The sequence below is a fragment of the Pelophylax lessonae genome (assembly GCF_965119305.1).
Source record: "Pelophylax lessonae genome assembly, chromosome: 11".
Taxonomy (NCBI): Eukaryota; Metazoa; Chordata; class Amphibia; order Anura; family Ranidae; genus Pelophylax; species Pelophylax lessonae.
The window spans coordinates 39,613,840-39,626,139 of record NC_138778.1 but is presented as its reverse complement, the minus strand read 5'-3'; the positions used below and the strand labels follow the sequence as shown (position 1 = coordinate 39,626,139).

The 12,300-nt window shown below is 44.4% G+C and overlaps 1 protein-coding gene across 9 annotated transcripts in view; it reads left to right on the top strand.

Moving 5' to 3' along the window:
* PTPRT (protein tyrosine phosphatase receptor type T) overlaps positions 1–12,300 on the top strand; it is a 677,999-nt gene that overhangs the window by 592,272 nt on the left and 73,427 nt on the right. For all 9 annotated transcript variants that reach the window (XM_082271827.1, XM_082271826.1, XM_082271832.1 and 6 more), the window contains 2 exons: positions 6,095–6,192; positions 9,201–9,317. In XM_082271827.1, the coding sequence (XP_082127953.1) occupies positions 6,095–6,192; positions 9,201–9,317 (215 nt within the window). The remainder of the gene's footprint in view (positions 1–6,094; positions 6,193–9,200; positions 9,318–12,300) is intronic.

The following is a 12,300-nucleotide window of genomic DNA, read 5'->3' as shown; positions in this document are numbered from 1 at the left end:
CTTGCCACTCTTCCATAAACGCCAGGTTTGTGGAGTGCATGACTAATAGTTGTCCTGTGGACAGATTCTCCCACCTGAGCTGTGGATCTCTGCAGCTCCTCCAGAGTTACCATGGACCTCTTGGCTGCTTCTCTGATTAACGCTCTCCTTGCCCTGCCTGTCAGTTTAGGTGGATGGTCATGACTTTGTAGGTTTGCAGTTGTGCCATACTCTTTTCATTTTAAAAAGATGGATTAAACAGTGCTGCGTGAGATGTTCAAAGCTTGGGATATTTTTTAAAAACCTAGCCCTGCTTTAAACCTCTCCACAACTTTATCCCTGACCTCTCTGGTGTGTTCTTTGACCTTTATGATGCTGTTTGTTCACTAAGGTTCTCTAACAAACCTCTGAGGGCTTCACAGGACAGCTGTATTTATATTGAGATTAAATTACACACAGGTGGACTCTATTTACTAATCAGGTGACTTCTAAAGGCAGCTGGTTGCACTAGATTTTTGTTAGGTGTATCAGAGTAAAGGGGGCTGAATACAAATGCACGCCACACTTTTCAGATATTTATTTGTAAAAAATGTAGAAAACCTTTTATCATTTTCCTTCCACTTCACAATTATGTGCCACTTTGTGTTGGTCTATCACATAAAATCCCAATAAAATACATTTACGTTTTTGGTTGTAACATGAAAAAATGTGGGAAAAAAGGTGTATGAATACTTTTTCAAGGCACTATGACTATATACAATGTATACAAAATGGGGAAACACAACTGGGATCAGGAACAAGTGAGAGTAGGCACAAAACTGCAGGGTACAGGGTACAGCAAACAGGGCAGGAGCAGGAACAGGATAGTGGCTAGCAGTATCTGGCTGGAAGCAAAACACTAGAGTAAAGAGGGAGGGGAGGACCTAAATACTCTCTCAGCAGCCAGCATCAGGTTGAAACTGATTACTGAGGTCTGCTGCCTGCTGAGAGACACCTGGTGGACACTGGAACAACAACACTCCACCCAGGGATCCACAGTTCCACCAGCAGGTGATCCAGGTCTTGACACACTACTTGTGTATTCAGGCAGCTGCCGTTAATGGCTGCCAGAACACAGTAAGCCCAGAAGCTGTTAATATTGTGATTCTCATTTTATCCAGAATCGTGCAGCTCTAAACTGGGTACTCACATTTATAGGTAAAGAAGATCCAGAGAAAATCCTATTGCTGGGGTTTTTCACCTTTCTCTGGATCAACTGTGGGTATAGGATTGTGTATATGGGATTGTATGGTTTTTTTTTTTGGTTGAACTAGATGGACCTGTGTCTTTTTTTAACCTAACTAACTATGTAAATATGTAAATTCTGAATAGATCCCCCGCACATATAAAATCGCAGTGCTGGTGTGGGAACCACAAGAAAATGGCATGGTCAAAAAAAACATGTGATTTTCCTGCAGCCAGGCACAGCAGCCAATTCATTTGAATGGGCTTTCATGCCCGCGCAAACGCGGCCTGCATGAAACGCAGAAGTGTGAACCTAGGTAAATTGGGCCTAGTATGTGTATGAATGCTAGATAGGGACAATAGAGTGTAAGTTCATTGAGGGCTGATGTGGATGCAAAATATAATTGAATACCTGTAATAAATACTTTACTATGTCTAATAAAAAGGTAAACTGATCACCTAAAGTTAATAATATCTTGATATATCCTGAAATGCCTCCGTAGACATCAGACTTCTCTTGTCTAAGGGCTTGCAGTTCTGAGAGGTACAGATGACGACAATATCTGTAGGGCAAAAACCATCAGCTGGATGGATACAAGGAACCGATACTTATTGCCAGAGAAGAGAGCGGTGCCAAGGTTTTCTGGCTACAGTTTATAAAAAGTGTAATAAGTAAAAAAGATTGATGGCCATAATAACCATTCAGATTCAGCTATCACTCTATAATATGCAATGAGCAAAAACCTTGTTATTATTATTAGATTATAGTGCTATCATTTTCCACAGTGCTGAACAAAGTAAGTGTTATAAACAGGGTGAGTAATACACATCCATCAACATTTTTGTACCAAACACTGCATATTTTTACATAGCACAACAGATAAGGTAAGGACACTTCAAGCCAAAGCAATGAGTGGTAGAAACAACATTTAGGAAAAACAGAAAGAGTGACGGTATTTGCCTTGTCAGATAGTGTAAGAGCCGGTTCACACTACCACGACTAGAAAGTTGCCCCGTGACTTGAGGAGACTTGTTTAGAGACTTGGAAGAGACTTGGAAGAGACTTGTGCACTACTTTGAAGAGACAGGCGACTTTGTCTGTGGGGAATGCCTGGCTAATCTCTTTCTTCTTCCTGGAAAGTCTGATAACAAGTCGCTTTAATTAAGATAAGGAGGCGACTCCCATTGAAGTATATGGGACAGTCGGATCACAGGTCACCTCAAAGTAGTACCGGACCCTTTTCTGAAGTCGGAGCGACTTCAGTAGTGCCAATTAAGACGGCACTGATTGATTAACATTGCTTTTGTTATGTCAAGCGACCTGGGGCTACACAAGTCGCCTCACAAGTCGTGCTGGTGTGAATGGGCTCTAAGAGCAACCAGTGTTAGATTAATGGCTGAAAAGAACATCAATTCCAAGATTACATGCTTGTTGAGTTTTTAAGTGAACCTGTGACCAGGCTTTAAGCATTCATGCATTAATTAACACATTCTTATCAAGCAGTAAATAAGCTTTAAAACTAACTCTGTAGCTGCAGGCACTCTGGAGCAATGAATCCTCAAAATCCTTTTCTCACGGGCTGAATCTACTCTTCTTCCTACCCTCAGAGCTCCTTTTCTGTGTTTACAATAGGAATTAAAAAGCTGCTATGTCCCTGCTGGGAGGTGGAGCAGAGTTGCTGAGTAAGGCCCCTTTCACACCGGCGGTGGGCCAGACGGACTCTGTTTTGCTCGGTGGGGATCAATCCCCCGATCCACGCTGAGCAGGCAGATGACAGGTCTGTATCCGCCCTGTGTGCAGAAATGGAGCTGTCAGAGCCCCGCTCTCCTCTATGGGAGATCAGATGAAAACAGACGGCCTGTCTGTTTTCACCTGATCTTATCCGATCAGATCGTCCAGTCGGATGGAAAATAGGGTTTCCATCTGTCCAGATTTCGCGAACAGGATTGGATCGGATAGCAGCGGGTGTCAGTGGAGATGTCTCCGCTGAACATCTGATGCTCCATAGGGCCGCATGGAGCATCCAATCAGGTCCGCCTGAAAAACTGACAGACGGACCAGATCGGAAAGCCCGTGTGGAAGGGGCCTAAGGCTAAAGTCAGCCATAGACAGTGCAACCTGCAACAATTTTCTTTCCTGCAACCATGGGTCCGGGCCGGGAGAATACACAGTGAATATTGCTAATGGCTATAGCCACTGGCAATAATCACATGGAAAATCAGACAGGCTGGTGGTACCCAAGTTGATCAATCGATCAAGTTGAGTACATTCAGCTGGCCCATACATGGTTAGAATCCGGCTGGTCCCTGCTGAACCGGAGGAGATTCGAACCATCTATGGCTGGCTTAAGTTAAACTTCTGTCTAAACTGCTGTTCCCCTGAAAAGTGATATGTATTCGGAACGCTTTTCAAAGCCTTTTGACAGGCAGTGAGGCGGTGATATGACACCTTTTCACCACGTGTTTTAACCCTATAATTGCCATACCAGCGTGCCACAACTGTGTGCACTGCACGCGGTTGAGGGCTGTTTGCTGTGCTTCCCTATTCGCTTGAATGGGTAGCGTTCAGCTCAGTTGCTGCCCACCAAACATGACAGGAAAAATAATTTTTGCCACAGGTGGCAAACAAAGCATTGTGACCTCAGCATGTGATCACCCTCATGCTCTGCCTTTGCAGCTTAAGGGTGCGCTAAAAACGTGTCTTAACCACGCCTTTTTAAATCCTCCCCTCACCGCAAGTATAAACGGGCTGTAACTGCTCGTAAAAGGAACCAGGGATGCTAAACTGCTAAGTCACTGCTGGGAGAAGAAGCAGAAGCTCAATTGAGATGTACTTAGATTCATTGCTACATCATATGTTTCTTCCGCTGCAGGGGTCAGTTAAAGGGAAAGATTTCATTTTCACAAAAAAAAGGAGAATTAGCTCCAAATATCTTGGCTACCACCTCGGACTCCGCTGCACATATCGGCTGTGATGCTGGTGTAGCAGTCCATATCCATCATATTGCTCGCAATGGCAAGCACTCACATAACAGTTAGACCCAGAATAGAAGAAAGAAGCCTAGATGCAGGGCCTACATGACTGAGCTAAAGGGGGTTGTGAGCATAGGAGGAGTTGTGGGAGATCAAAAGTAATTAAGATAGGGGATACTCACCGGATTGGTGGAAAGGATGGAGCAGGTGGGGCTTCAGGGATTGGGTACCTGGGAAAGAGTTGGGAGGAGTCCGTCAGAAGAGAGCCTGTACTGAACAACTTCCCACCCTCCCTCCCTTAGGCCCCTTTCACACCCGTCTGTTCTGTTCTCTGCTCAGCGGGGGATCGATCCGCCGATCCCTACTAAGCAGGCGGATGACAGCTCCGTCTCTGCTCTGTGTTTGGAGACGGAGGTGTCAGATCCCCGCTGTCCTCTATGGGGGAATCGGATGAGAACGGACCGCCTGTCCGTTCTCATCTGATCCAATCCGCCAGACGGTTTTCATCCATCTGAATTTGATGGACAGGATGGGATCGGATGTCAGCGGACATGTCTCCGCTGACATCCACTGCCCCATAGAGATGCATGGTCCGCATGTGTAAAAAAGGGCCTTAGTGTTAAGGGATTTTTACTATTCTTTTGGTCTTTGTTTTGTTTATTTGCGGGTTAGGGATCTGGGTATTTTTGTTATAGCGGCTGGCGGGGCACGAGGTGCTTGGATGTGTTATAATTAGGGGCAAAACGGTACATTTGTAAGAACACGTCTTGGGTAGGGCTCCCATTATTCTGGCTGGTGGTACCTGTGATACTGGTTTGTCTCTGAGCCGGTGTTTCTGCGGCTTGAGGCCTAAAATGGTGGTTTACGCAGGTACTTTAAGTGCATGCCTACGAGGACCTTGGGGCCCCTTGAATACTGTCTGTATGTTCATATGTTGATATGTTTAATATGTTTAGAATGTTATTGATATATGGTTAAAAAAAGGCTGCTATGGCCAACAAAACTCCAGTCGGTCATGTCTGGTTAATCTATTATAGTGGTCAGTGGAGTGGTGGTCAGGCAGTATGGAAAAAGCAGCTTTTGTACCCTAGTCATGTGCTGACCAATGAGAAGTGCATCTGAGAGTTTTTCTTCTAGTAAGGACCAGTTGTGGTCATGCTAACCAATGAGCGCTTGCCATTGGAGCGTTATGATGGATACTAAAGCCTCATACACACGCGTCGAAAATTGGCAGGGAATTTTCGGCCAACGTCCGATCTGCCGATTTTCGGCTTGTTAGTATGATGCTTCCGACAACCAACTCCGACTTTTGGGCAAAAAAAAATCTGGTGTGCAGACTATAAAATTTTTGTTGGCCGTCAACACAACGGCCGATTTTCGTGCAGTCAGTTCAGATTTCGACAGGGAAAAATCCTATGAGCAAGACTGGGCATGCTCAGTGAAGAAAGAACACAAAGAAAGCAATCCAACACATGACATCACTTCTGAAGTAGATTTTTGTTGGCCGAGAAAATTTGTGTGCAGTCTAGGCACATTCCAACCAACAAAACACCACTCTGGACAAAAGTCGGATGATCGGTCTGGGCGATAATCGTTGCGTGTGTACAGGGCTTTACTCTGGGGATCTGTGATGTATATGGATCACTACACCGGCAACGTGGGGCATAATGGCCGCTATATGCTCTGGGATTTATAGGGGTGACCAGGATATTTAGAATTAGTTCATCTTTTTTTTTTTTTGGTGAAAAGGTGAACCTACACTCAAAGACTTTTAATCAGTTGTATAAAAACAAGTGCAGCTGGGACTTTTGTATTATAATAAGATTTGTATGTTCCTTTATTATTACTTGATAGAATTGTCTGTCTATTTTTGTGTGCACTGCTTTATTTGGTCTTCCTTGGTTTCTTTACTGTTTAGGTCCTATGCAGGAAACTGTAAAGGATTTTTGGAGAATGATATGGCAGGAGAACTCAGCCAGTGTGGTCATGGTGACAAATCTGGTGGAGGTCGGAAGGGTAAGAAAAAAAAGTCTAATAAAAAAACAAATACATAAAACAGCCATCTTTTAAGCCCCGGTTCACACTAGGGCGACCTGTGAGGCGACCTGGTCGCCTCACAGGTTGCCGCAGGTTGCCTCCCATAGGAAAGCTACGGACCCGTTCTAATAGGAGCGACACAAGTCGCGCCGACCTAGAAAAAGGGTCCGGAGCTTCTTTGGGGCGACCAGGAGGCGACCGCCATAGACTTCAATGTTATGAAGTCCGTGGCGGCCGCTCCGAGGTCGCGGCGCGCTGCTCGCACCGCGATCTCGGAGGTCGCCCCTGAAAGTAGCGTCGCTCCTATGTGAACCGGCGCTAAGACTGACAAGGGTAAACACTTTAGGGCAGGGATCCTCAAACTACGGCCCTCCAGCTGTTGCGGAACTACACATCCCATGAGGCATTGCAAAACTCTGAAATTCACAGGCATGATGGGAATTGTAGTTCATGAACAACTGGAAGGCCATAGTATGAAGAACCCTGCTTTAGGGTATGCGAAAATAACAATCACTGGTATTTAGTAGAACTAGACAACAACACCTCAAGAGGGCATTCCAAAATGAGGTACACATCTAGACACTTTGAGATTGATTTACCTAAGTACAGTGCACTGGAAGTGCATTTGCTCTAGATCTGGGGGAATCTCTGAAATGAGGGGAAGCTCTGCTGATTTCTATCATCCAATAATGTACAGGCAAGAATGCTGTTTTTTATTTTCCTTGCATGTGATTGGGTATTCTTTGTGAAGCTTTACCTAATTTACTAAGCACTTGAGCAAGTGCACTACAGTGCACAGTGTATTTGCCTTTAGTAAATCAACCCCATTGGGGTTGATTTACTAAGACCAGAGAGTGCAAAATCTGGTGCAGTTCTGCATGGAAACCAATCAGCTTTTGGCCCCTTCCACACATACGGACCGTTCATTCATTTTTCATCCATCTGTTGACAGATGAAAATTGGACAATACCTGGAAGTTTTCTTGCTTTTCAACTTTGTTACTATGCACTTGTTAAGCTGTTATACTTGTTGAAAATCCAATAAAAAGATTTTTTTGGGAAAAAAAAAGAAAGAAAAACGGACAATAATGCATTCCTATGGAAAAACGGATGTAAATGGATGATCATTCATTTACATCTTTTCATCCACTTCCGTCAACATTCGTTTTTTTGAATGGATGAAAGCCCTATTTTTCATCCATTAAAAAAACGGATTGGACAAAAAATGGATTACAAACTGATGTCAAAGGATGGAAAATGGATGAAAAACTGATTACAAAGGATGAAAAACTGATGTTGACTGAAAAAAACTGATGACAAAAAAACGTGACTGAACTGATGAAATGAACGGTCCTGTGAAAGGGGCCTGTCAGTTTTTTTCGTCAGATCTGAATGTTCACCCCATGCATCTCTATGGGGCATCGGATGTCAGCGGAGACATGTCCTCTGACATCCGATCCAATCCGTCAAATCTGGACTGATGGAAACCCTATTTTCCATCCGTCCAGCGGATCGGATCTGATCGGATGAGAACGGACTGACGGTCCATTCCCATCCGATTCCCCCATAGAGATGCATAGGGACCTGACAGCTGTGTCTCCGCACACAGCACAGAGAACAGCTGTCATCCTCCTGCCGATCCCCCGCTGAGAAAAACGGACTCCGCCAATGGACTCCCTAGTGTGAAAGAGACTCTTTCACACAGGTGGACCGTTCAGATCCGCCTGTCTGTTTTTTTGGTGGATCTGAACGGTCCCCTCATGCATCCCTATGGGGACATGTCCGCTGACATCCAATCCGATCCGTCAAATTTGGACGGATGGAAAGCCTATTTGCCATCCGTCCAGCGAATTGGATCGGATGGGATCGGATGAGAACGGACCGATGGTCTGTTCCCATCCGATTTCCCCCATAGAGATGCATGGGGAACTGACAGCTGTCATCCTCCTGCTCAGTGTGGGATGGGCGGATCGATCAACCGCTGAGAAAAACGGACTCCCTCCGACGGACGGAGTGTGTGAAAGGGGCCTTAGGCCCCTTTCACACAGGCAGACCGTTCAGATCTGCCTGTTTGTTTTTTTTGGCGGATCTGAGCGGTCCCCCCATGCATTCCTATAGGGCATCAGATGTCAGCGGAGACATGTCCACTGATATCCGACCCGATCCATCAAATCTGGACGGATGGAAACCCTATTTTCCATCTGTCCAGCGGATCGGATCGGATGGGATCGGATGAGAACGGACCGACGGTCCGTTCCCATCCGATTTCCCCCATAGAGATGCATGGGGAACTGACAGCTGTGTCTCCACACACAGCGCGAGACACAGCTGTCATCCTCCTGCTCAGCGGGGGATCGGCGGATCGATCCCCCGCTGAGAAAAACGGAGTCCGTTTGACGCACTACAAGTGTGAAAGAGCCCTCAGTGTTTTTTTTTTTGTCAAAGCTTAATTGAACAAGCTAAAGTTAGAAGCTGATTGGCTACCATGCCCAGCTGCACCAGATTTTGCCCTCTCCAGTTTTAGCAAATCAGGCCCTCAGTGTCTTCCATGGATATTTATGTACTGCTGCGTTAAAAAAAAAAAAAAAAGGGGGTTGATTTACTAAAAGTGGAGATTTTTATAATCTGGTGCATCTCTGCATAGAAACCAATCAGCTTCTAGTTTTTTTTTTTTTGTCAAAGCTTAATTGAACAAGCTGAAGTTAGAATGGCTACCATGCACAGCTGCACCAGCTTTTGCACTCTCCATTTTATTAAATCATCTCTAATGGGTCATAGTTCTAGAGTGAAGAAAAATGTGTTGCCTATAGCACCCGATTGGTTTCAAGATGTAATTTTGCCAGTGTAAGATAGAAGATGAAAGCTCACGAATGATTGGCTGCCTCAATATTTTTATTTGCTATTGGCTTTATAACTGGATGTTCTGAGCAACCCATGTAATAATATAAGCATTTTAGGGGTTATTTTGTGACATTCAATTTCCATTAGGTGAAGTGTGTCAGATACTGGCCTGATGACACTGAAGTGTATGGTGACATCAAGGTGACCCTGATAGAAACAGAGCCACTAGCAGAATACATCATTCGGACATTCTCTGTGCAGAAGGTAGGTGCCTTTATGCTATGATGAGCTATATTTGAAATACTTGAGCCTCATTTATCATAGTATCTTCCTGAAACAATCATTTATTTCTTAAAGTATAACTAAAGGCAAAACTTTTGTGGAGATTGATTAGAACGCCTTTTAGGATTTTATTCCTGCCTGTGTCCCCATTAGCCACTTCAGCTCCGGAAGGTTTTATCCCCTTAATGACCAGGCCATTTTTTGCAATTCGGCACTGCATTATTTTAACTAACAATTGCGCGGTCGTGCGAAACTATACCCAAATACAATTAAGGTCCTTTTTTTCCCCACAAATAGAGCTTTCTTTTCATTTTTGACCACCTCTGCAGTTTTTACATTTTGCGAAATAAACAAAAAAAGAGCAACAATTTAAAAAAAAAAAACACCATATTTTTTACTTTCTGCTATAAAACATTCCCCAAAAATTTTTTTTTTAAAAATCTAATTTTTTTATCAATTTAAGCCAATTTGTGTTTTGCTACATATTTTTGGTAAAAAAAAATCCCCAAAAAAGTGTATATTAATTGGTTTGGGCAAAAGTTATAGTGTTTACAAACTAGGGGATAGATTTTTGGATTTTTTTGTTTTTATTAGTAATGGCGGCGATCAGCGATTTTAAGCGGGACTGCGTCATTGCGGCGGAAAATCTGACACTAAGTGACACTTTTTGGGGACCAATGACACCAATACAGTGATCAGTGCTAAGTAACATGTATAAATGACACTGGCAGGGAAGGGGTTAATACTCGAGGTGATCAAGGGGTTAGATGTGTGCCTAATTGTGCTTACTAACTGTGGGGGGAGGGCTCTGTGACAGGCACACAGAGATCGGTGTTTCAGCTTAGCTGATAAACACAATCTCACTGTGCCTGTGTGACAGGAGAGCTGCCTGCTTTGTTTACATAGGCAGGCGGCTCTCCTGTCAGTTTCCCTGAAGATTGCAGGAGGCTGGCGGCGATCCTGCCCGCTCCTCCCGTGGTCAGGCTCCCACTATGTCTAATCACCGCGTGCACATAATCGCGTGCATGTACGTGATTATGCGCAGGCGAGCCGCCCTGCCGCAGTAAATCTGCGTGGGTCGGTCAGCATGTGGTTAAAGAGATTCACCCTCTCTATTTGTCCTGTTTACCATGATCACTAAAAATAAAAGAAAATCCCAAATTTTGAGTTGTCCACAAAAAGATAAATTAAATCCTCCAATGGGGACCAAGGTGTTGCCGATATTGCCGATTTTTCGGAAAGTGCTTGTACCGGAGTGATGCCTGCAGCTAGAGGCATCACCCCGGTACTGGAGTCCATAGCCGATGGTCGGCTGTCTTGTATTGACAACCGATGCGGCTGAGAAGCCGCTCGGCTGTCATTACAAGGAGCGGGAGGGGACGTCCCTCCCCTCCCGCCGCGTCCCACTGGGAGACCTGGGCAACCAGCCTGCATGGCCGCCAAAGACCCGATCAAAGCAGCATTCGCCTCTGATCGGGTCTCCATGCAAAAACCCAGAAGTGATGTCATGACATCACTTACGGGTACTGTCTGGCGCCAGATTAAAAAAAATGACAGCATTCAAAACAGCCAAACTTGGCGTTTTGAATGCTTTTAAGGGCAGAGGAGGGGATTGGGGTCTTTTAGACCCCCAGATCCCTCCACAAGAGTACCTGTCAAATAAAAAAAAATATATATATAAGTTGTTTTTTAAATGTACGAAAATATCGGCGCATATCGGCCGATACCGATATGCATTGGCCAAAATATCGGTATCGGCAACGAAAAACCGATATCGGTCAATCGCTACTATAGATGTCCTATTCTTCATCTCCTCCTAATTACCTTACCATTCTATTCCCCTATACATTTCTCTCCCCTTCTCTGTTCCACTTTCCCCTGTCCTCACATGCCACAGCTTCCGTAGCTACGGTCCCGGTGTCCCTTCCCCTTCAGACAAAGCCTCCCTATCTCACATCCTCTTATTTTTCTTTCTTCTAAACCATTAAGGGCTCTTTCACACGGAGCGGACTGCATTGCGATCCGCTCCGGCCCTTTTTTTTTTATTTTCACGGAGCGGATGTCATCCGCTCCGTATGTCCGCATATCATCCCATCCGTTTGCGGATATACGGACATAATGTAAATCTATGGGCATTGCGGATGTCAGTGGGTGACACCGCTGACATCCGATTTTGCTTCCTTTCCGTTTTTTGAACGGAGGAAAAATAGGGTTCTGTTCCGTTCCAAAAAAACGTAACAGAACTGAAAGGAAGAAAATCGGATGTCAGCGGATGGTATTGTGCTGACATCCGCAATGCCATTGACTTACATTATGTCCGTAAATCATCCGCAAAAAAATAGGATGATTTGCGGACATACGGAGCGCCCGTGTGAAAGAGCCCTAAGTCTACTTATGTGTCAACCCATCTCTTTTTTCTCCCACCCCCTATTCCCCCTCCCCCCTCAAAAAAAAAAAAAAAACCTTTGTGTGGGCCATACACATATCCATCCAGTTGTTCGGTGACCCTATCATTTCAATATGGTGGTTAAATCTAGTAAATACAAATTATTTTTACACCTATTTTTCTCCAGTTAAACCAATGTAAAGGTATCAAATCAAAAATGAAAACAATTAGGTAGGTTAGAAAATGTTGACTGTTACTGCAAACAATCAGTTAAAGGATCATTAGTCCTGGCTTCATTTTGATCAATCAGTGTTATATGTGTCCTTCGAAGCACAAAATGATCGCTTTCACAGTGACAGCTGACAGATTGTATTCAACTTTCTTCATTAAAAGTGATTGGGTCACTGTAGCCAAACTCGCCAATCGGTTTTGTATTGAATGCATTTCTTTTGACTTGCAGTTGATTAAGTCCACTCAGACCGAACAGCAAGTTGGAGGAAACACGAAGACTCCAATAGACAGTTCTTACATTGGACACTTTGATAAATGTGCTTCATCTAGAAAGATGTCTACACGATT